The following is a 25,834-nucleotide window of genomic DNA, read 5'->3' as shown; positions in this document are numbered from 1 at the left end:
GTGGTAGAATCGAATTTTAGGGATGGTCAAACCTTTAATGGTTAAGAGCAGTTCTGTGTCTTAAAGCAAGCTTGGGTGCGCCCGCATTATTATCACCCTAGGCGTTACAAGGAAAAGTGAATCGTAGAACTTTTCGTCTATTCTAATTAACTCATATTAAATCAGATATCATTCATATACAGGATGTTCCAAATTTGAGAGAAAATCTTAAAAATTCCAGCAAATTGGCAATCTCTATTTACTCCAGTCCCTGAGTAAGGAACTGTTATTAATCGCTGTGACTATAAGAAACTTATTCAATGACATAATTATCTCGTTATTAGAGCCCTGCAAGTAATTATTTTACCTGCAAGTCACTGATTCACAAAAATGAATTGTGCCATAATTACTAATATAATTTATTTTATTATTTAATTTATATTAATTACTAATAAAATATTTACGTAATAAAAAAGATAAGATCGTTGTTTTCTGAAACATTAATACACCGTTTTAACGAATAAAATATTCATTATTACACATAACAACCCTTCAGTGCTTAGAATACGAAATTTGACCACTTTTGAGTTCAATGGGTCAAGTGCAAAGTGCGGCCATTTAGATCGATTTTTAGTTTGAATTGATTGACCATGGAAACTTGATTGTTGGCGAGACCAATTGACTGGCAAATCTGTAACATTCACGTAACAACCAATGCAAAAGTTATTGTTTTTATTACAGTTTAATTGGTTCAATTCGTTTTTTTCCGTATGACATTCATTGTGTTCTCTAATATGTGCATCTGAATGTTGCATCAAATGAAGAATATTATATTAAAATTATTAATAGTTGTTAAATCGCTGTGTGAAGAATCTATTGGTGAGTTTGGAAAACGTTAAAAGTATTTTCCTACAAAAAATAAACTGAAATAACCTATTTTCTTGTCATAAAGAGTCATTGAAGACAGTAAATTTCCATGTCATATAATAGTCACCAAGCTCAAGCAAAACAAGACTTCTGAATCAGTTTTATTTCGGTTTTTGTCGATGACATTACGTCATTTACGAGCTCCGTCCGTTTCGTAAGTGAGTTCATCGTAAACCTTGAGATAGTAGACGAAGATTAACCGAAATAATAGTACTGAAATACTATAATAAAACAGGCTTTGTTCGAAGTGAATGGTGTGGTTTTGATTTATCGTTTGAAATATTTTTATATTTTTAATTACCAACCTTTTTTTTAAATTTTGAACACATTTAATGTGCTAAATAGTAATTGTTTTTACCAATATTTTGACCTTTGCAAACGAGAATTATCTTTAACTCTTATATCTAGTTATTTATTAACCATTTTTCTGAAATTTTTACCTCAATAGATGTGTCATATATCAGTAATTTTTACCAAAAATGTTTACCTTTGAAGACAAGTTAATTGTCCTTGATTCTTTGAAATTCTTGACTACATATTATAACTTCTTCATTTACCAACTATTTTTCAATGATTTTGAAATCAATAGGTATGTGTTAAAATATCAGTGATTTTTGCCAACATTTTTGACCTTCATAAATAAGTTAAATAATAAAATCCCTATTTTTTGGGAGGTGCTTAACCGCTATAAACGATTTTTTCCCACGGGATTCTTGGCTACAACAGCTGAGTCATGTCTTAACTGCATTCCTGAGATTTTGACTTCAATAGATGTGTTAAATATTCATTTTTTCGAAAAATATATTCTTTTATATCTTCGTAAGCCAGTTCATTGTCCTTGATTCATCGGAGTTTCTTACCACTCTAAATATATCCGCTTTCGGTAATCAGGGGATTCTGGATTACTGTAACTGAGTAATTTCTCAACTGTTTTCCAGTTATTGTTACCTTAATAGCTGTGTGAAATATCAATAATTTTTGCTAATTTTTTTGATCTTTCTAAGATTTAATTGTCCATCGAGAGTCTCTTAAAAGTTTCCTTTATTTACAGGGATTGATAACTGTTAGAATTTGATCAATTTTCATCGATTTCGCAAAATCGCCGTCTGAATTTTAAATGAATTTCTTCCGTATGTTTGCCTGACATTGATATGCTAGTGTGAGTCAATGTTTACAACAACAAAATCATTCGAATGTTTTAAAACCAATTAATCATTAATTAAAAAGACCACCCAATGTACACATATAGGTAACACTTCTACTTAGCCTGATTATTATTAATTTAATACGCAGCACGAATTCAAACATAATTAATTTTTGCGGAGGAAATTATAGTAATAATAATAATAATAAATTACACGTGTTAATTGTAAATACATAAAACTGTAGTGTAGGTCGTAGCAACGAAATAATAATTAATGATCCAATATGGATAATAAAGGGGTAAACGCAAACAAAAGAATTCATAAACATCGCTGGGAATTGTGATGTCCTGAATTTGCCGGACTAATTTAATATTGAAAAATAACATGAATAATTAAAAATGTAAATTTGTAATGCAAGAGAAGGTCTATTGACTTTGAAAGTTCAGTTATTGCATATTAAAAATGGGTGGCAATCGATATCTTTAAGGGTCAATGCAGGTGGTAATTAGGTTTAATGAAATATGTAGTTGTAAAATAGTCCATAATTTGAAAAAAAAATAGCAAACCATGTCGATTTTTATGAATCCTTGGACCTCCCCCCCCGAACAAAGTTGTGTATCTACACGACTGTGCAAGTGCCCCATCAAACCCTTATTAAAATATACGAAGTGTTCCACTCCCCTCCTTCCTTGTGACGTGCTTTCGGCTTTGTATTGTAATCGTATCTATGGCACTGTTTGCGCACGTCATTAATGCGAAATAAATGTCTATTGATATTCCCGCTAAGTTTACCCATAGAGAGTTTACCTATATCAATCAACGATGGATCGAGAGGGTTAATTTCGGTGCCATATTGCCGTTTTGCACGCACACCACCATCTTTGCCTTGGATTAAAAATCGAACTGGCCAGGCATTGATTGGTTTCTATTTTTTTCGCTGTCGTTTGTTCCATTGGTCGAAAGTGACCATGAGTGAAGACGAGAGTGCACTTGTCAGAGTACGGATTTAATTGATCTTGGCGCAGGTGTATAGTAATGAGAATGAATGCAAATAGTCGTAGGAAAAATCTGAAACGATCGAGGCCTATTAATACTTTATTCCTCATTCCAGCTGTGTATAATTAATTTGAACGCCCCAAAGTGTAATGGGAAATCGAGATTTTTGTTAGTTTTTTGGTCGAACTGCTTTTTAAATTCTGACACGCGACGTCTTTGTTTTCTTGGAAATGTCGTAGAAAATGTCGGAGAACGAAGAGAATTCGTTAGACTATGAATTAATAGAGAACCAATAGGGTACAGGTAGAATGTTTCAGGACGATGGTACCTATAGCGTGCCCGGGTTAAGGATTTATCACTCTTGTAAAATCTTTATTTCTTGGCTGATTTCGAAGTTTTTTTTTGTTTTTGTCAATTAGATATTCAAAATGTGCATTTCTCTAGTGGACACGATGACTCTTCACCCATAGTCATGGTCAGCTTCGTGCATTTTTATGGGAAAAAATTTCAAAAAGTATTATTAGGGTTTTTTTAGGATAAAAATGAAGACAGATTCTCAAATAGGATGACCTAAAGCCCACCTGTACCGATTTTCATTTTTCTACTATACAATGTATTCGAGAAAACCAATAAAATTCGTTTCTTAGATACATAAATTTTAAAATTGGCGAAAAATTTATTTTAACAATAAAACTGATTGACGATTATTCGAGAAAAAATGTATTACCAGTAATAAAATACTTTGAACTGTTTAAATACTAAAAACTAACCTTATTGCAATAAATTAATGTTAATTTCAATTTAGTCTAGCATAATAAATTGTTAATTGGGACAAAACAGTTTTTCGGATTAAATATTAGTATTTTCGGGAGTTCCGATCTAGCCTTCGAAGCGATAAGTTGTGTGCGGAAGAATAAATACGAGCGCAAAACAGCTTTTTTTTGAACCTGCATATCTAAATAAAATAGATTATTTGGAATATTTACAAGTCTCCAATAATATTGAAAAAGAGGATAAAACGCCGTAATTTACGGCATGATGAACCAGGATCAGGATACATCCCAAGACTCAAAGTCCGATTTACCTCAATGCTTCAAAAAGCCGAAGTCCAAAAAAAAGGAGGCCTAAGGCATCACCATGCAGCACTCCAACACCAGCAATGAATCCAGCAAAAAAGCAGCAATCAACCCAATGGACAATTTAACAAACAAAATGCAAGCAGATCTGTCAAATATCACTCAACAAGAGGCCAACAGGATTACCAGATCGACAACACCACACTCCCACCACAGATTTCTATTAACTACAACTACTGAAACATCAAGATTGCGAATGGAAATTATATGGGAAAAACACAACAAAAACCATAAAAACGTTATAATCAAAAGAGAGAACAGATTCCTCCTAAAAAGCAACAACGAAGAGAGCACTGTTCTTAAGCATTAAATAATAAATCATTTAACCAATTTCCTACATTAGCCGCATTATGAATAGGCTCTCCATCAAGTTGGAAATGTAAACTGTAGCGATAATTAAGAGGAAGCTCGCTCATCAAGTGCGTTACTAAACTCATTTTGTAGAAATCTCGGAAAACGAAAAACATTCGAACTTTCGTTAAAAAAATATGGTCCAATAATTTTTTAATTTAAAATATCGCAGAAAACATTTACTCTTGAGGAGTGTTGTTGTTTACATTTGATTATTCAATATGGGTTATGATCACTCCACATTCTACTCTTTGTGTTGACACTACATCGTTTGTCATAAACGTAGCTTTATCGGTGTATAAAATGTTTTTTAAAAAGTTAGGATCTTCTTGATACATACTCTGAAGTCATAAACAGAACTCTATTCTTAGGTTTTGTTTTTCAATTTCAAGTGCATGAAGAAACTTTGGTTTAAAAGGTTTTTTACCGCTTTTTTTACAACATGTTTTATTGATTTTCTCGAATACCCTGTAAATAAAAAAAAAAGGAAAATCGGCACTGCTATGTTTTAGGTCATTCTATTTGAGAATCTGTCTTTATTTTTATTCTAAAAAAAAGCGCTAATAGTACTTTTTGAAATTTGATCCCATCAAAATGCACGTAATGGACCATGAGTATGGGTGAAGAGTCATCGTACCCACTAGACAAATGCACATTTTGAATACCTAATTAACAAAAAAAAACGTCAAAATCAGCCAAGACATAAAGATTTCATAAGAGTGGTAAATTTTTAACCCGGTCTTACTGTATACAAGGTGTTTCATAATAATATGTTAAAAATTCAAGGAGTGAAATTGTGAATGATTAAAAAAAGTTTATATGTATATATTTCTGTTTTTACTTCCTATCTGGGGAATAAAAAAATATTTGTTTAGCTTTTCCCTAATAAGTTTGTTCCAGAATTAAATGTTTTTTATGAAAATTGAGGAGTATAAAAGAGGTGTAGAGACATATCTTTTAAGGATAAGACAATGTTTTTAATTTTACAACTGGAATCTCCATTGACATTTTCGGACATTTCAAACGAAAGATATGATACGCCACTGGTTTTTTAAATAAAGATAATTTTCTAAATACTTCATGTTTTTGTGAAAAAAGAATGTGTCTTGAATATTTTTCAAAACATCATCGTTTTCGTAGAAATGTTTATATTCAATGATTCATGTTTATATAAACTTTTTTGCTTAAAATTATCCACAGATTCGCCCCTTGAATTTTTGACATACTGTTATGAAACGCTTTATATAGGAACATAAATATTTTAATTAATGTCATGAACTGACCCCTTTTAAAATTTTTCACCACAGAACGCCTCTAACTTTCCGGAAATGAAGTAACACATTTCAGAAAGTGTGGAGAATATGCCAGACTCTGAATTGTTAGAAAATTAGTAGCGTAGAGTATATCGGGGTAATGTTAGAAGTATCAGAAAAGAGTAGCAATATTAAAAAGGTTTAACCCTATCAAAATCCTTACCTAGAACGCCTCTGTTTTTCTGAAATTTCTGTTTATGAAGTAATTTTTTAAAAGTTTTTGATATATGAATTAAGATTCTGTTAAATTTTCATTAATATCTCAAGTAAATACATTTGACAACCCTGTATATTTTACATTAAATGGTTCTAAAAATCGCAATTTTGATCTAAATTAACCATTAGGCAATAATAAAGAGAATGTCTAGTCCCTTAGTACTTTCTTATATCCGTCTAATACCTAATCTTAATAATTAGTTTTACACTTCTGAAAAACAAAAAGGTCACTTATTAGGGATGAACGTCGTGTCAAAGACACCCGGTATATAGTATATATTTTAATATTTTTTCTTACCACTATTTATTATTGTAAAAAGCAGTGAGCACCCTTCGCATGTCCGCGTGTGATCTTTGACATTCATTTAACAGCACACAGAATTTCAGGTAATTATTGAGTGCTTTTGAGGGGATGTGGTAGTTCGAATTAAAATTTCAGCTTCATAAGCAAAAATAAATCCTATAAAACATTTAAATAACCGCCACATGAAGCCAAGGATTGTCCTAGACAACCCTCTAATTTACTGGCCCCGTGTCTATTGAGTATTGACAACTTTCCTCGCTGTCTGTCCGAAATTTATCATTTTTTGCTTCGAGGGATAAATTATTCATTCGCTATATTCGCCTAATCGACCAGGATTTAAAGAAAATACGGAACACGACTGAATAATAAAGTATGACAATCAATAGGGGGTTTTCGTATTCTTGGAAATTGAATTATGCATTATTTTCATCCCATCATATTGATTTCAAGTCCGGCACTGGATTTTTAGTAATTCTGTACCGAGCTCAAAATAATAGATTCCTACTTATCAGTCAATTGTTAATAATTATCAGAGATCAGATGCGATAAAACGGGCTGACAGGTTTTTTTTTAGACCTTCAATAACGATAATTTGTTGCTTTTCGAGGTAATGAGTGACACACCTTTAAAGATATAATACACATTCTAGTATTTGTTCTACTTAGTACTTGCGGAACACACATATGATATGCATCGTGTATTATTTACAGAGATAGATATCGTTCGCAATATCGAGAATGGAGATAAGTGTGTGAGGACTTTGCGTGGGGTTATCTTATTTAGTTGTTAATGAAAAGTGTACAGTGCATTTACTTGGATTTTAAATGTATAAAAGCGATGTAAGTATTAAAAATAAAGATTCGACTGGGAACTTCTTGATTGTCATTGCATACTACGTAGTTTGGCAGTGGTTTTTAAGTTATGTCAAATCTAAATTCACCATTAGATTTACTAGAAAAGGTTAGCCAAGAATGAGTACCAACTCAATGGTTTTATCCTTGAAAATAGAATTACGTTATTTTAAGTGAATTACAAGTTCTAAGAACATCACAACTGACATTGGAAATAGGGTAAGAGAATCGAAATTGGAGTTGGCCGAAAAATACTAAATTTTCCTCTTATGAAAATCCAACATAGCTTCCATTTAGCCGTTCCTCTATCTTAATAGTTTTCGAGATCTGCATGTTTGCAGTCAAATTTCAGACACCATGTAAAGGGTGTTTCAGTTTAGAGTGTTTTGACATGAAAAACCTATTTCCTGACTAGATAGAAAAAACTGATTTAGGTGTCATGGGCTCGATTTTTGAGAAATGCTTTATGTCAAAAACCGTTTCTCGATATTGTCACAGCCCATTAAGATACAGGAGGTTTTTCGATTTTTGGTCATTTTGAAAACCGCCAATAATTTTTTATTGACTTAAATATTAGAATTGTGTAAAAACATTATTATAGCACTTTTTTGAGAGGAATCTAATGGAATGCTCAAATTTTTTCTACTGTTCACCATTTTCCTATAAATTGCAACAACTTCATTTTTTCAAATATAAATGATTACATGGCCATTGCTTAACAAAATAGACACTTTAAAACCCTTTTTAATCATATATACAACTTTAATATTTATCGTCGAAAATGACGAAAATGCAACGTATTAATTTTTTTGACATAAGTTGGCTTTGAAAATTGCTGTCAAAAGTGTTGAAACCTAAGAAGAAAGATAATTTTAATGCGCTATAATAAAATGAAATAAATTTTAAAACACACTCTTGACATAGATATTCAAATTGAGCTCAAAAAATGTAAAAATAACCGAAGGCAACAATGAAACCTAAAAAAACATAATTTTAACAACCCATATTAAAATGTAATAAATTTTAAAACGTACTTTCAACATAGATATCCAAATTGAGTTTCTCCGTTTTGAATACGTTGCAAACATCTTTTTCGCATAGAATTACAATTATTTAACAGTTCCACAGCAGTGATTCTTGCAAAAGCATGTCAAGTGGCTTCTTCGAATTCTTCTCTTGTTTGAATATTTCTTCCCTTGAAGATGAGAGCTTTTAATTTCCCCCACAAGACGAAATCAATGGAACTGAGGTCACAGGACCTCGCCGGCCATGGTATGGGACCATTCATTCCGATCCACTGCTACTGAAAATTTTCGTTTAAAAACCTTGTAATTCTAGCGTTATGAGGAGGAGATCCATCTTGCTGATAATACAAGCCTTCGACATGAGCGAAAGGTAAATTTTTAAGGATCGGAATAAGGCAAGTGTTCAAAATGTGTAAATAACTTTCAACCGTTAAATGTCCTTCGTAAAAGTGAGGTCCGACAAATTTCCCTCTAAATATCCCCACCCATATGTTAAATCCAAACTGACCTTGCCGATTTTAGAGAATAACAGCATATGGATTTTCTGTGCATCAGTGGTAGGAATTGTATCTGTTAAATATCCCAAAATTATCCACCCTCGCTTCATTAGTTCAAATAACGGTTAATGGAAAATTCATATCTTGGTTGCAATTCTTCAAAAACCAGTGGCAAAATCTCATCTTCCTAGCGGCATGCCCTTCGCGAAGTTGATGAATACTTGTGCGATAAGGTTTATAGTGGTGTTTTTAAGCGTTTAAAAATGCTTGTTGTATTATTACCACTTCTTTCAACCAAAGTCCACAATAATGCAGTCGGACCTTCTAAGACTTCTCCAATTGTATTTAATTCTTGAATTTCCTTTCCTTCGCTTATGTTGTAATGTTTTGGTCTGGGCTTTTTAAAGCTTCCACAATTCATTAAATAATTTTTTATTATTTGAAAAATTCGCCTCTTTAGTTGGTGGTTTTCAGGATATGCATTAACATGAAGTTCATTTGCTGCCTAAGATTTTTAATTTGATAACGTATAACATTTTAACATGTCATATTTTTCCAAATTTTCATACATTCTAACTAAATACAAAATACCAGACATTAAGAGTCAATATATTAAGAGAAAACTTAGAATAAACTTTAGTAAAACAGTAGTGATTGTAGAACCAAAGACTGAATAGCTGCTTCATTGTCTTGGCAATTTTCAAAGGTAACTTATGTCAAAAAAATTAATACGTTGTATTTCCATCATTTTCGATAATAAACATTAGTTATATACATATGTATATCGTTGAAAAGGCTTTTAAATTGTCTATTTTGTTAAACCATAGCTACGTATCATCTATATTTGAAAAAATGAAGTTGTAGCAATTTGTAGGAAAACGGCAAAAAAATTAAGAACTCCATTAGATTCTTCTTAAAAAGTGCTATAATAATGTTTTTACACAATTTCAATATTTTAATGAATAAGAAAGTTATTAGCGATTTTTCAAAATGACCAAAAATTGAAAAACCTTCCGTATCTTAATGGACTGTGACGATATTGGGAAACGGTTTTTGACATTAAGTATTTCTCAAAATCGAGCCCGTGACACTTAAATCAGTTTTCTTCTATCTAGTCAGGAATTAGGTTATTCTTGTCAAAATACTCCAAATTGAAACACCCTGTACATCTGTAGTTTAAAATATTTTCTTTAAACTACATATTACAATTAAATGTTGTAGATTTTTTTGTATAATATTACACATTGATTTAGTTTTTCTTTAAACGAAATATTCACATATTCGAAAAATACCTGAGAAATGATCTTAAATTTTAGAGGCTAATGGATAATTTACTACGTTTGACTGTTTTATTATTATCAATATCTAGTTCTAATTATCAGTACCAGGGTTAGGAATGTATAAGCTATTGCTATTTTGTAACAGACGAGTGAGGGCAACAATTCGGCAAATGTTAAAAGTGGTTAATCATCTGCATATGCCAAACTTCCGACAATTTGGCTGCATGAGTGAGGTTAAAAATTGTTTTAGCAGATGTCTAATAAAGTCTGGTAATTTGCAAAATCTGACAAATATGTCAAAATGACAAACGATAATAGAACAAATGGAAATAGTTTTGTTTTTGCACGCCATCTGTGGCATTTTTCCAATTGTTTTACATGCCATTGCAAACGGTCCAAAGTGCCGGATGTTAACTGGACTAATTATTGGAGACCATCTTTAAAATTCTAAAATATATTTTGGCAAATTGGTATTATTTTTCCATGCAGTTAAATTTTTTCGCAATCATTAAAAGTCACTCTGTATATGGAAACGCTGAAATTCTGGTATCAAACCCACGAAACTTTTTTCCAAAATAATTTAAATTCCTCCTTCAAACCTCCCTTAATATGACAAAAATAATTATGCTTTTTAATGCCTCCCCTACTTTTCCTTACAGACCACCCCCTTGCTAAAAATCTTTCACCAAATCAACGTAAATAAACGAAACTCCCGACATGAAAAACGAACCACAATCCCGGTAATCCCTTGCGCATATCAGAAACTCACCCCTAATCAGGGTGTCCCTAATCGCTTTTCCATTATCTTTGGTCACTATTCGGGCAGTAAAGGCGTGTTGTAGTGGACGCCGGCCTATGCGCATTGTTCTTAAGAGGCGTCGCGACGCTTCATTTCTGGTTTTGGCGGTTTTTAAAGTGGTTCGAATTTCAACGCTTGTTGTGAAATAATGGTTTCGCTGTTGTAGTGTCGCAATGGGAGGTTTTTGTTATATTTAATAGGGGGTAAGGGTTGGTTATAATGCTATAATATGTGAATTTGCTATTGGAATAGAAAAACACAGGAATAATATACAGAGTGTTTCAAAATTGGTGCGCAACAACTATAGAGCCCACCTAACGTGAAACAGGAGCGATTTGAAGGAATAAGAGAAAGGTAGCAAGGGTAGAAAGAATGCAAAACCATCCTTTTTTTACATAATAAATTTTTGAGTCACTGTCTGTGAGACAGTGCATTTTGCAATTTTTTCTCTCTAAAATTCCTTATAAATCATTCACAATTTGTGAGCTAAATTGACTTTAAACAGGAGTAATTTTGGGGGGCAAAGGAAACAAGAAACTTAACAAAATAACCCGGCTTTATATACTTCGTTCTAGAGTGTTTCTTTCTGATTTTGAAAACAATAAAATTATCAGTTTTTGCTCTTTAAAATATCTAAAAATTACTCAAAGTGTGTATGGTAATTAATGTGGCTAGAACAATCTAGGAAGAACAAGGAAAGAGATGAAATGTGACATAATTACTTTATTTTGCAAACAATTTTCGACTGTCTGTGTTTTATTTTGGAGGCAGTATAAACCAAAAATATTTGCAGATTATATTGTCTAACATTTACCTATAATTTAAAAAATATTAATAAAAAACATCAATGGTATTTCAGAGATAAAAAATGAAAAAAAAATGAAGCAAAATCGCTTTCATTTTTAATAATCATTAATAATGAAATTCTTAAAATCATTAATAATAAAATCATTAACAATAAAATCATTAAAATCATTAATAATGAAATTTCAAATATTTTAAAAATAATATAGGTCAATAAAATTTCCATATTGAATTAGTTTCTCCTTAATTTTGAAAACGTTGTAATCCACTAAAATTTATTCTTTAAAATTCTCTAGTAAATTACTGAAGTATACAGTTTTATTATTCAACAATTTTTTTCTTTATGGTGTCTGAAAAGAATTGTTGAATGATTGTTAAAAACCTGCATGGTCATTTTTTTTCTGACGCTAGATGCCTTTCACCTTTACCACATAAAAAAAATTATTGCACGCCACTGACTGGTCATTTCTTGAAACTTAGGTTTCCTGTTCAAAAATATTTGTTTTTTTGACAGACTGAGGGAAAATTAAAATTTTCTGAAAAAAAACTCCTACGCTTATAACATTTTAGGTTAGAAATTGTAAACTTGTGTTCTAGTGACGATACCAATTTTGTGGATTTATAACTTGTAAATGAAAATTTTTCATATTTTCGATAAAATCACCAAAAGGCAATCGAAATTTAGCAACATAGAAGAATTCATAAGGAAACTAACAACTGTAGAAACGATGTATGTAGTCCTTTAGATATTCTTATTTTTTACACGTTGTTTTGCATATTGGGAAATAAAATCAATCGATACTTATTTAGCCAGTTCACTTTTGTTATGTGGGTTTCATTCGAAAGGTGGTTGTGCGCCCCATTTTGCAGGGGAGTAAAAAACCGCACTTGCATTGTGAAGTAAATATATTTGGTTTGCATAAAAAAATCTAATTATTCCAGTCCTGCAATATGCGACAGGGTGGTCCAAAGTTAAATTTGAAACGCTTTTGTGTTCGCTTGTTCATGACTAGCATTTTCAGCGAATTCAACCGAAATCTAATACATTTCTAAGGAAAATTTTCATCACATTTCATTAAAATGTTTGTATTGCAAACAAATACAAAAATTAATATTTTCTTTTCTGTAAATGTAAAATCCTCAAAGGTCAAGTTTACTACCAATTTCTACTGTTTGATGATTAAAAAAAACCGATGACATAAATTTTGGATGGAAGAGAATCCTCCAAAATTACTCAAAGAATTCCTGTAAATTCATACCGGGATTCTGAACACCTTTTGCAGAGTATCATCAAACCGTAAATATTTAGAAGTCGTAAAAAGTCGCTTAAATCTAAAAATGTAATCGCAATCTAGACATCTTCTAAAGTTCTTTGAAGAATTGAAATGAAAATATATTAAAGTTCCCTTGAAAAATCAGGATCCATCTTTGAAATTCTATTCGACGTGTTTTAGACATTTCGAAACATTTTTGAGAACTGAAACGAAGCCCAGAAATTCTGTTTAAAGTTACTAAAAACTCCAAAATTATATGCTTTGAAATAACAATGACAATTTAATAAACTTCTCGAAAGGTCATTCTATAAGCATTTTAAAAAATTTAGGAAATCGTAATCTCCAAGAATCTATTGAAAATCTAATGTTAAACATAATAAAAGCGTTAATAATAAATATGATAGAAAATTTGGTATTTTCATCCAATATAAAAAATTGTTATGCTGTAATTTCATGAGGAATCTAGTTCACTTTTACTGGAAACTGACCAGGCCCCACATTTCGATGTAATTCGTTTCCAGCTTTACATACCTAAACATTATTTAGGGCTCCACTTTAGCCTAGAAAAAGGGCAATACGATGTGAGTCACGAATGGATACAGAGGAACTTTTCCGTTTTTTTTTACTATTGCATGCTAATTTAATTAACCAGAGACAAATTCTACTTAATCACGCAAGCGTTCACCTATTTTTGCAACTTCTAAAAAATTTGTATTTTTTCATTTATTTTATGCATTTTTATTATTATATCCATAAGTACATAGCATGTCATTACTGTCAGGTAAATTTCTAGTTACATCAATAAATGCAATAGAATTAATTTAAAACGAACCCCAGCAAGAGAAAACAATATTTCTATGCAAATGAAATTACAGTTCTAGCAATAACTGCTTGTATTCCACAGCACAAAAATGAAAATAGAGGCCCATTAACAAGGCAATATCGACTCAGAAATGGCTTCACCGTTCGAGGTTTAGGGCGAGGACCCAAAGGTAATAGTAAAAGGGCCATTAAAGTGCGCCCTGCACGCAATTCTTGCTCTATACATACACACACTCGCGTTACTTGTGTTTGTGTTTTATTCCCTTTGCTTGCCGGTTGTTAATTTCTTTTTCTGACCTTAACCCTCTACGACAAATCAATGTAAAGGGTTGCAAATGGAATATGTGGAAAAACTGGAGGGTGCTCGTTAGTCATTCCGCAGGGTTGGGTGATAATAATCGGTCGTGTGTGGGAGATTTTTATGGTCTGTTTCAATGTGGGTTTTCCAGTTAAGATTGGGAGTGGTACGGTACGGTTTATCATCAGATTCAGCCGAATAAATTACAGATTATTAGAGAAGCTAGTTACAGTAGTAATTTTGGCAAAATTAATTAAAATATTCTCTAAATTTTGAAAAAAAGAACTTTTCAAAGTGTATTATGATATGTTAAGCGAACGTCAAGGCTCTGACTTCCTGCTTGGTACGCCACTGCTTAGCACCTGATTCAGCGAAATATTTCACAGTTTATTAATTCCAACAAAATTCATAAAAAAATTCGGATTGTAGTAGTGGGGAGAAGATTTCGGTTAACCAAACTTGAGTTTAATGATAGTTCTTTTGAAATTAGCAAAAATTGGTTTTGTTGCATGATAATTGTCGACTTCATGGTAGAATTCCAGAAACATTTATTGTGCCCGCCATAACTTTTCGTTTTTAAGAGACAACAACGATTTTTAATAACCACTGACACGTATGTCGGTCAAAATTGCCTTACTACTTGCGAATTCGGATTTTGCAGAAAATGACCATAAATTAATCAGAAGTAATTGTTCTATATTAGAATATTTGATAGAACTATTTATCGCCTATTCAGTTATTATTGCTGCTGGAAAGCCATGAACTATTAAAACAGCCTTGAAAATTGAGTGAAGGTTTACATGCGGAGTCAAATCCGACGGACTGCAAAACTAATAAATAAGTCAATAAAAACGTAACAACACTGTATCAATCGATAAAGATGAATTAATTAAGGGCCGATGGCTTACAAAATGACACATGACCATGCACCGTGCAGGGGCGTATTGGTGTTAGCAAAGGTTAGGGTTGGCAGACGTGGGAGGAGAGCATTCAAAAGGTTAAGGGCCAATATATCAAATTCATGCTAATTTTACCAACGAGATATTTTCCATTGAAATTATTAAATCGAAGCAGAGCACTGGCCATTTTCTCTTTATTCCTTAGAAAATATCTTCTCAGCAGAGTCATCAAAACTGACTCATGTGCTCGCTAATGTGTAAGTTATGTAGACCGGAAGAATTGTTTAAAAACTCAGCCTATAGCCTTATTCTGTTGTCATCTGAAAATTTGTGATTTCATTGCGAATTCTGATCAGGAGATGTATTCACTACTCGCGATTCGCGGTCATGAGGGCTAGACTTAACTTAAGAAACTTTCGGAAATCCTCATATTGAGCACTATCGTCTTACTAGAAAACTTAATTTTCAAATATCGTTATTCTCAAAATTTAGAGATATTTTTAAAGAAAATTCGTGAAATTGCTACTTTAAATACTCTTGGTAACATGAAATTTTCGGTTGGACGAGGTGGTAAATCGTGGCGTACCAGGCCCAGTCTAGAGACCTTGCATTTATTATCACGTTAATAATAAAGTAAAAATTGGAAAAATTTTGATTCCTGAAATTCGGAACATTTTAATAAAATTTTGTGAAATTACCATTATAAGGAGTCTTAGAAATTTTCGAAAATGTGTGATGAATCAGGCGATAAACAATGGCGTACCAAGCCCTGGTCCAGAGCCGCTACTACCATGATTTTAACGCGAAAATGTAAATTGCAAAAGCTTGAAAAACCTTGAACGCTGGAAAGAAAATATTTTCAAAAAAATTAATTCTCACATTAAAAAAAAAATCTAAACCTCACGTTTTCTTACATGATTTGACAACGTATCTTGTCGACACTAATAACGTAAGAAGTTATATTTAAGTTAAATATATATAACATTCATATTTAATCTTACTGCCAAGTGGGACTTTCCCATTTTTGTAATAATCCGGTACACTATTTCTTTTTATTTAGGTTCTAAAATTAAAAATCTCAGGTTTTTTCTATACCATCTAATCTACTCAATGATATCCATCTCCTCTATCGACTTATAAGGACTTGGGTGAAACTACTTAATTGAGTATTTCTGTTAAAATCTAACTTTTGTTGTTGGCAAAATCTTAAGCTTTTTGGTAAATGGATTTAGTTTTAATTAAAGAATTATTTGAAAAACAAGAAAACGAAACGGCTCTTTTTTCTTTTGTACATTTTTGTGGGGTTATTAGTTTTAACTGATTTTTTATTTCAGAGCAGTAAATGGCTGGGACCCCATTGCTAGTCGGCGCCCATGTACAACCCCCCAGTCCCCCCTTAATTCCTCAGCGGCGTCCTCCTCCATTCCAACCTCCGGCCCTCCTCTGTACTACCACCACCTCCTCTCACGTACGATTTAAACCAAAAAATACCTTTAGACCCATAGAAAAGCAAGATTCAGCTTACATAGACTTTGTATAATTCATTAGTTAGTTATTTATTTTTGGTACACCAAGACTTTCTACCTCTCGCATAGTGTATAGTTTTTTAAATTTTGAACCAGTTTTTTACGAATTTTTACCTAATTTTAAAGTAACCTTTAAGTGGCCTTACTCTATACCTTATAGTTTTTAGACGAACTAGAAAATACGTCTCTTAAAAAGTGCCTTTATACATATTAGAGTGCGTTTGTCGTGAATTATATTTTCGGAAACAAAGCAATTTAGGTTTTAGAATTTTTCCTTTTTTCCCTTGCCATACTTCCTTGGTCTCGTCACATTTTGCAGGATAAAATGGGCGAGCGACGTCCCTTCAGACTCTCTCGAAGATCTCAACTTATCGGTAAGTTTTATCAATTTTTATACTGTTGGAAAAAGAGCATTTCGAGAGCCAAACTTTAGCCCCTTGCACTTACGGCTAATTAATCGAAGTGCTGGTAATTTTATTTGAAAAATAAACTCACTTTAAAGCCAAACTATTAAAGTGGTGTTAATTTTAACGTCAATCCAGTTTCTATGGAAACTAACCATCTGACCAATACCCAAACTCTCTTTCAATATTCCTATGTAAATTAGCTTAAGGTTAAAATTGACAGCCTATTAATAATTTCGTCCTAATTCAATAGTGTAATGTAGCTATAAGTTCTATCAAAATTTCCTCCATACACCTAGATTTTGGACTGTATTTTTTAATGATTACCTACTTGAAATATTAATTGTTGTTGAATTATTTTCAAATTGGCTTAGCTATGGATGTATTTATACCGTAACAATGTAATCCATTAAATTAGGTTAATATTTCTTATCTGATAAAAATAGCTTTATTAATATGTAAAGGAGATAAGAAAAAAAACATATTCGCGTACAATTTTAAAATCCAGGAAATGGTAAAAAGAGCATATGTTCCTTCATAGAATTCCAAAAAAATGATAATCTTCTTGGTATATTAATTGGAAGTAACTAACAAAACGAGCAATTACACAGGTGGGACTGAATAATTGATGTCGTTCATGAGAACGTTGTCATTTGGGTGGAAAAATGGCCTGAAAGCTGCTAGTTTTGCAAAGAATTCTTAAATTCTTAATGAAGAACTGGTTCAATATTTTGTTACTCGCGACGTAATATCGTTGGGTGCGTAAAAAATATAGGACACGTGGCCATGTTATTATGTCTGGATTTTGGAGGTAACATTTATTATTCTCAAATGGGTGATTTGTTGTTCCAACGTATAAAAGACGAAATATGTGTTATTCCAACTTCCTACAAGCGAAGATGCTTGAAGGAATGCAGAAAATTGGTGTCTAAATTCGTCCAGGAATTCTATCAAGGCAACTTTAATATTTTTGGGATCAGGGGCGGTTGTTTTAATCGATTATTCGGACTGGAGATCATTACAGGTCCAGACACTTACCTGGAAATATATACAGGGTATTTCAGAACTGTGATGACAAATGGATACAGGCAATAAATTATCGAAAAATATGTATAGTTTACTTAATAAACGATTGTCCTAAGACTCGTCATTTCGGAGATACAGAGTGTTAGTTCAACTTTTTTATTATTATTTTTTTAGTTTACTATAAAATTACTGTAACTATTGAAATGAAAATCGGTGTACCTTTGTTTCTCAATCCGTTAAATTTGATGGACATAATTAAAATTTTGTACATTATAGTGGGCGCTAGTTATAAGTGTATCATTACATATTTTCATCCAAAACTTTTTTAAATTGAGATTTATCGGTAAATGAATTCAAGAATTTTAAAGAACAATCAATTCTGCATAAAAAAGGTACTCTTAGTAAAATACCCTAAAGTGAAGGGTTGTCCAGAAAAATAACAATTATTGTCATATCCATTTCAAACGCTTTTTTTAAGAAAGTCAAAGATGTTTCTAACGTTGCTTTTAATACTATCTAATTACAATAAAATAAACACTACTATTACAATAAATGTTCAAAGTGATAACCAGTAATAATAAATGTTGAAGAATTAACTCGAAGAATTTTCAATACTTTTGATGTGATTCGGAAGCCTCAGGAATTTTTCAAAGGGTACAACAAAACTTGTTATGATGGTGCAATTTATGTACTGACCAACGCGATCAAGAAACAAAGGTACACCGATTTTCATTTCAATAGTTACAGTAGTTTTGAAGTAAACTGAAAAAAAAGAATAAAAAAGTTTAACTTTAACACCCTGTAACTCCGAAATGACGGGTCTTAGGACAATCGTTTATTAAGTAAACTATACTTATTTTTCGATAATCTATTGCCTGTAAACATTTATCCCCACAGTTCTGAAACACCCTGTATATCAAATTGGGACCCAAATCTGTGCTCTAGGGAGTAGAACGTTCCCCAAAGAATGGTCTATCAAAACACCGGTATAATTAGTAACCGTCCATCATTTGGATGTCATGCCTGGCTAATGTCCAATGTAACAGACGCAAGAATCTGATCCCTGGACATATTATAAATGTTGCATCATTTCGTAACATAGTAAAGTATAAACCACTAGTCTTCATCTCAAATGGGTTGCACGTTATAGCCGTCTACCATAATTAACATCCACCTCCCAGTACATAATTAAAAAAATGTCGGGAATGGGTATAGAATTGCACAGAATTGCCCATAGAAAACAAAAAAAGAATAATAGTGTACGTATTCCATTAAAAAATTAGGAATGTCACACTTTATTGAAATACTTCGTTTATTTTTTCAAAATTTCTAAAATTTCCAAATAGGCACCATATCACTTCTTTCTACAACTCTCATGCCTTGACCCCTACCTTTAGTGTTAAATAAGACATCAAGCGATTACACGATATTGGGAGACCCTGTATTTTTTTTTATACCATAGTTTTGCCATACTAAATCTTTACTTTTTTTCTGCTTAAAGTTTTTGCTTTCTGTTGCTTTAAAAAATATTCGATGTATACAGACTGTCACACAAAATAAACTTAAATACTTAGGGAAATGTTTTTTCAAAAAGCCTTGCATTATTTTCTCTTTTAGCTATCATATTTTAGCACTTAGCTTAAATAAAAATATTTCAGTCATTAATATCATGTGCTTTAAATGGAAAAAAGAAACGTTAAGAAAATTTCACAAAAATGTACTCCGCCTGCTCCCTTACAGTTCTTCCGAGAGTGAAAGTATGCAATATCGCTCTATCGTGTAAACGCCTAAAACTATTGGTTGCGACATCTATCAATGACATTTCCAAACCTGAAACGTCACCTTGAGGAAATCGAAGTTGAGTGGTTTTTATGTATGACAACATAAGAGATTTTTTTTGGTAGATTGTTATTGGAAAAATTTGTTATTTTATTAAGTTTCCATTAAAACAAAAAGTGAATTCGACGTGTATTTTAAGAGGGATTAAACAGACTTTCACTTTAAGCCTAAGCTACACCTCAACAAGGATCAACCGGGATTTACTCTTGTAAACAGTGTTAAACCTGTGATTTTTTTTACAACCCAAAACTACCAAATTGATATACATATTTTCCCTGTTAAAATATACTTCAACATAGCCATTATTATTGACCTAGTTCAAACTAGCCTCAACCATTAAGACTAGAAAAATAAGCAGACACACAAATGCTAAGAGGCGAAAGCAGGAAATGGATTTTGAACTTGAAATATTTGAGGTCTATGATGAGAATGAACCGCATACCTCAAAGAAACACGCCAAACACACCAGAAAGAAGTGTAAACAAAAGGGGAAATCCACTAAGGCTCGTACAAATATTGAAATTGGAGAGAATGATATTAGCAGATCTAAGATAAGTGTACTGAGTGGAGATAGGAGACATTTAAGTCTTGGCGAATCTATTTTAAATGTATTTAGTAAACTTGTGGTGTGGCGAGGAAGAAAGTCATCCAAATATCGAACATCTGAAAAACTGGATTCACCACATAGTTCCAAGGATTTATGCAGGGGTTACATTCCTTGTGGTAAGTCCTTGGGAATCAAATTTCGTACAAGAGTACTAAGTCTTTTGATTATAACTACTTTTTTCAAGTACTCTGTACTATGAAGTATTAAAAATTCATAGATAGATATGTTTCGAGTGTTGCTTAGTAAATTGTCCAATCAGTATTTATCTTCAAATATACCTAATGGCAATATTTTTTCATTTATTCGATTTTCTTTCTATTATTCTTAAACTAGTCTTTTACAGCAATGAAAATCCTTGCAGATGTATTAATGGGATTTTAAAAGGTGACATGTTGAGTGATACATTTCTTTATAAATTCTTAACCTGGCACCTTGCAGGTATCAGAAAAGTAATAAAAATACATTGTGATTTGAATCTATAGATTTACATCAGGCTATCCATTCATGAATGTAAATAATTGTCTTAAGACCTCTGTATATTTATTTAACCTTAAAGGATTTTCTATCAGACTAATTAATTGTCTTCCAATATTTGGAAGAATCACGGTGCCTCCATTTAACACTAGCTAACTTTTGAAATATATTTGTCAATATAACTATATAAAGGCAACTGACAAGTAGTTTATTGTTATAACAGGAATAGTATGATTCTTCTAGGACCGTCCACTTGTGAGTCATTCTCATATTAAAACTTTTTCTGACTTTCTGTTTCTTAATTTGATAAAGTTGGGGATTTAAATATTATATTATTTAGAAAATAAAATATAATAAACTCTGGAGAGAAGAGAGAAAGAGAGGAAATAGCCCACGAAATAATAACTAAAAGTAATCCTAATCCCGTAAATATTACAATAGTAAGCCCTCCAGGTTTAAGCTCAACAATATAATAATTAAGTGGGCCATTAAAACTAAAACTACTTGCCACGTATATGAGTTTTAGCTTCTGCTGAAGGAGGGAATAAGTTCTATGTTATTACCAATTCATTTGTGAAAGTTAACCCAAAATTGACCTGTTCAATCACCGCCAATTTCAAAAGATTTACCTTTGATACGTGCCTAGTTAACGTTGTATTAAATTGCACAACTCGCATTATATTCCACTTAAATGGACACTTAAATAGGCACTTATGATTTGATTCGAAAATTTAAGGATGGATTTAATGTTTTTCACATGAATATCCAAATTTACGTAATGGTTTGACATTGAAGTGCCCCATCTGTTTATTCACATTTCACTAGACCCTGATAACAAACTTCCTGATTCGTTACGTACCTGGAATCATTACTGCTATGTATGTGTTTTGATTCTAGATACGGATAAATAAAATTGAAAGACTCGTGTTAAAAATGTGTTTTATTGGAGAGAAATCCTGCCAACGTCTATAATACGTTACTTTTGGATGAGTTAAGAACTTAACACACAGTTCTCATAAATATTGAAATTTTGAGTGCAAAGGATGTTTCACATATTATTTCTACATTAACAATGAGCTATTTTTAGGTGTCATTAATATTTGTAAATTACTATTAAATTCCTGTAACAGTAATTTGTCTACTAAATTGATTATATATTTGCAGATAATCAAAGAAGAATCCATGCCAACGATAGAGTATTTAATTCTCAGTTTAAATATGCAGTAAGTGAGAGTATTAACGTGCAAGACACATTACACTTTCATTGTAAAAATTTCCAGAGCAATTTCATCAAAACTTCAAAGTATTCAATATTGACCTTTCTGCCCCTGAATCTGTTTGAGCAGTTTCAAAGACTTGCCAACTTTTACTTCTTGTGCCTTTTGGTGTTGCAACTAATCCCGGCCATCAGCAGTTTGACCCCCGTCACCACAGCACTGCCCCTCATTGGGGTGCTTGGACTGACTGCGATTAAAGACGCCTACGATGATATTGTAAGTAGTGCCCATCTGATTTTGATTATATGAAAAGTTATGTGGAATTTAAAATAGTGAAATTGGTGTAATTTTCACTTAAAACCAGATGTCGTTAGGGACTGCAATGTACTTCATAAAACCTAATTACGTGTTAAAAAATAAATATTGATTCTCTATAGCTGTTTGATCCAGTACCATATAGAAAATCATGTAACTTATAACGAGAAAAAACGTAATCATCATGGTTACAGGCATTTTGAGATGTGTTTTATGTGTGGTCGGTTGGTCGATGGCACACAAGAAAAAAGGGCTGAACGTGTATTGATTTGCTTCAAATTCTGCATATTTCAGCAACGGCATGTATCAGACTCACAAGTGAACAACAGAAAGTCCCTGGTGGTACGCAACGGGAAACTCGTCCAAGAAAAGTGGTCCGCGGTCCAGGTAGGAGACATTATCCGCATAGACAATAACACCTTCATTGCCGCCGACCTGCTCCTTCTGACGTCCAGCGAGCCCAACGGGCTCTGTTACATTGAAACGTCGGAATTGGATGGGTAAGATCACTTTTGTCGCCATGGCCATTTTTTAAATCAAGTTTTTGGTATGATTTGTAACGTTTTCCACCATCCAAAGAAATAGACTCGAATTTTTATGAATTAAATATTTTTGGAACCATAAATTTTGGATTTTTTACTCGTATTTCTACGATTGTTCCAAGTATTCACATTGTTTCGGTCTCAAATTCAGAATTGTTCCTGCTTAGTAAAATAATAGATTTTGGGTTTTAGGAACTTTTAACAGTTTTTTTAGCTCACTGCATCCACAGCATTTTGGTTTAATCTCATATTTTTATTAATTTGATCTTCCAATGTGTCCATTATTGACAATGGAAAGTGTCAAATTAGTTCAAAATATATCATGTTCCTAGTGGCCACATTTGAGTTACACTTTGATGACGTTGTAGCACTTCGACCAATTTGATTCCTCAAATTTTCAGTGAAACCAACCTAAAATGTCGTCAATGTCTGGAGGACACGGCCGTAATGGGTCAGGACGACGCCCGATTGGGTGAGTTCGATGGGGAAATCGTCTGCGAGCAACCAAACAATTTACTAAACAAATTCGAAGGAATTTTGGTGTGGAAGGGAAGGACGTTTTCCCTAGACAATGATAAGGTACTTTTTATCATTTTTCACTCAAATCCTAATCACTGACAAATTGAAAAATTGAATTATAATCGCGGCGAACAAATTGCCGGTAATACTCTATTCCTATCGATTTCCCATAGTTTTAATGTGAATTTCTTTGGTACGATGTGTAATTCAGCAACAGCAATGGAAATTCATTATGTTTAAATGTTTGTATTCCCCCGGAAGTTGTATATAAGATATGCCAGAGGTCAAGATTTCTCGAGGAAATGATTTTGTTTATTAGCTGGTTTATTGTAAGAGTGGCCGAAAGCCAAAATATGAAAGATTATTATTATTTTGATACTATTTTCTTTTATATTGATGTAGTAGTCATATTCGCACTATTGAATCACTCGTGGAATATATTGGTTGTAACCATATACAGTGAAATCTCCCATAAGCGGACACCGGTGGTCGTCTTCTATTTGTCCGCTTATAGGAGGTGTCCGCTTATTAGAAAATGTGAAAATATAGATGGGTTTTTTAAAACTTATTTATTAAATAAATATTTTATTCAATTAAGAGAGTAAAATAAGAATAATCTTAACTAATCAGCCACAAAAAAAGAAATATTTTAAAATGAGAAATTAACAAGTACGTATATGTATGTACATGTATGTACTACATATATACATACATATTTAGGTAACTAAAGTTTAGAAGTAAAATACTCAGTAATTGAAGTTTGACGGGTCTTTTTCTTCATAAAATCCTCTTCAAAATGTATCTCTAACTTACTTAACATTTCGAATCCTCTCAAATCACTGTTCTTCAAAGAAAACTCTTTTAATTTATTTACATTATTAAACGCGTCACTGTAAGAATGTATTTTACTATCGCTCATATTATTGTTGTATATCATCGTATCCGATTCATCTTCAGAGTCTATCTCTTCCGTGTTTTCATTAGAAATTGAAACTTCCATTTCTTGATCTTCAACTTGAACAGCGTTATCAACATTAATAAAAGCATCTGTATCAGTTTGTTCATGTCCAGCATGTCTCATCATTTTGCACACCTCCGCAAGTTTTGATAACGGGACTTCGTCATCTGGGTCCCAACCCTCACCTGATATTGGTGTAACTTCATATCTAAACCCAGCTTTAGTAAAGCAATTCTTTATGGTCGTAGAAGATACTTGTTTCCAAGCTGAATGAATGAAAAACACCGCCTCCAGTACATTTATACATTTGGCTAACTCATTAGCGTTGTTAACACTGTCCATTTTTATTAAAATGTGTCTTAATATAATTGAGCGGTAACATATTTTAAAATTCTTTATTATTCCCTGATCCAATGGTTGACACAAAGCTGTCGTATTTGGTGGTAAGAAAATTATTTTGATATTCTGCAGATTGAGGTCTCTTGGGTGAGAAGCGGCATTGTCCATAAATAATAAAATCTTCCGTTTTTCCCTGGCCATTTTGTGATCAAACACTTGTAGCCATTCTGTCATGATATTACTTGTCATCCAAGATTTGTTATTTGAATACCACGTGACAGGTAAAGTACGTAGGTCCAACTTCTTGAAACAACGAGGCCTTGCTGATTTTCCGATAACTAAAAGCTTTTCCTTCTCACCTGCCATATTTGTACAGTGTAAAATAGTGAGGCGTTCTTTGGCCATTTTTCCACCCGCACATTTTTCACCTTTTAAAGCGAATATTTTTTCGGGTAAGGCACGAAAGAAAAGGCCAGTCTCGTCAGCATTATAGATATTTCTTGGCTCGTAGTGTTTCAGTAACACCGAAATATTGTTCTTGAAAATGGCGACGTGCTCCGTATTGACAGTAGCAGCCTCTCCTGAAATTGAACGAAACGTAATGTTGTGTCGAATCCGAAATTTTTCAAGCCATCCAGAAGAAGCGCGAAAATCCTGGTACCCCATTTTTTCTGCAAGTTCTTTCGCCTTTGATCGAATTATAGGCCCTGATATAGGAAAATTTTTATTCCGGGCTTTAACAAACCATTCATAAGTTAGTTTGTCGATGTTAAATCCCTTAGTTTTGAAGAATGATCTCTTCTGCTCCGAGTTAAATGATGTAACACAACTGTTTAATAGTTGTTCTCTCTTCTTAATTATTTCACTTGCCTGGGTTTTTCCTATATTAAATCGGGCCGCTAAGTTACGTACACTAAGTTTTTCTCTATCGTAAACTTCCACTACTTGCAGCTTTTCTTTTAAAGTTAACAGACGTTTTGTTGGAGCCATTATTAACATATAAACACTAAAAACACACAAGGAGAAATACTACTACTACTACGACTACTCCGAACGTTGCGTTAAATACAAATGTAGTAGACAAAAATAGTGGCATGGTTATACATACATAATATGCCTTTCGGGAGTCCGGTAATTCCCCTACGAAAGACG

The 25,834-nt window shown here is 32.6% G+C and overlaps 1 protein-coding gene across 5 annotated transcripts in view; it reads left to right on the top strand.

Moving 5' to 3' along the window:
* Window positions 1-25,834, top strand: part of ATP8B (ATPase phospholipid transporting 8B) — a 43,093-nt gene that overhangs the window by 4,304 nt on the left and 12,955 nt on the right. The window contains exons 1-6 of one of the 5 annotated variants that reach the window (XM_066390534.1): window positions 6,947-7,206; window positions 16,251-16,816; window positions 21,957-22,015; window positions 22,073-22,285; window positions 22,619-22,824; window positions 23,268-23,445. In XM_066390534.1, coding sequence (XP_066246631.1) covers window positions 16,768-16,816; window positions 21,957-22,015; window positions 22,073-22,285; window positions 22,619-22,824; window positions 23,268-23,445 — 705 coding nt within the window. In that variant the 5' untranslated portion in view covers window positions 6,947-7,206; window positions 16,251-16,767. Of the gene's footprint in view, window positions 1-6,946; window positions 7,207-11,003; window positions 11,023-16,250; window positions 16,817-19,723; window positions 20,435-21,956; window positions 22,016-22,072; window positions 22,286-22,618; window positions 22,825-23,267; window positions 23,446-25,834 lie in introns of those variants that run through there. The other 4 variants (XM_066390535.1, XM_066390533.1, XM_066390530.1 and 1 more) reach the window with 4 other exon arrangements.

This window comes from Euwallacea similis, chromosome 5 (assembly GCF_039881205.1).
Source record: "Euwallacea similis isolate ESF13 chromosome 5, ESF131.1, whole genome shotgun sequence".
In the NCBI taxonomy this organism is placed as follows: domain Eukaryota; kingdom Metazoa; phylum Arthropoda; class Insecta; order Coleoptera; family Curculionidae; genus Euwallacea; species Euwallacea similis.
This window is presented reverse-complemented; position numbering and strand designations above follow the sequence as displayed.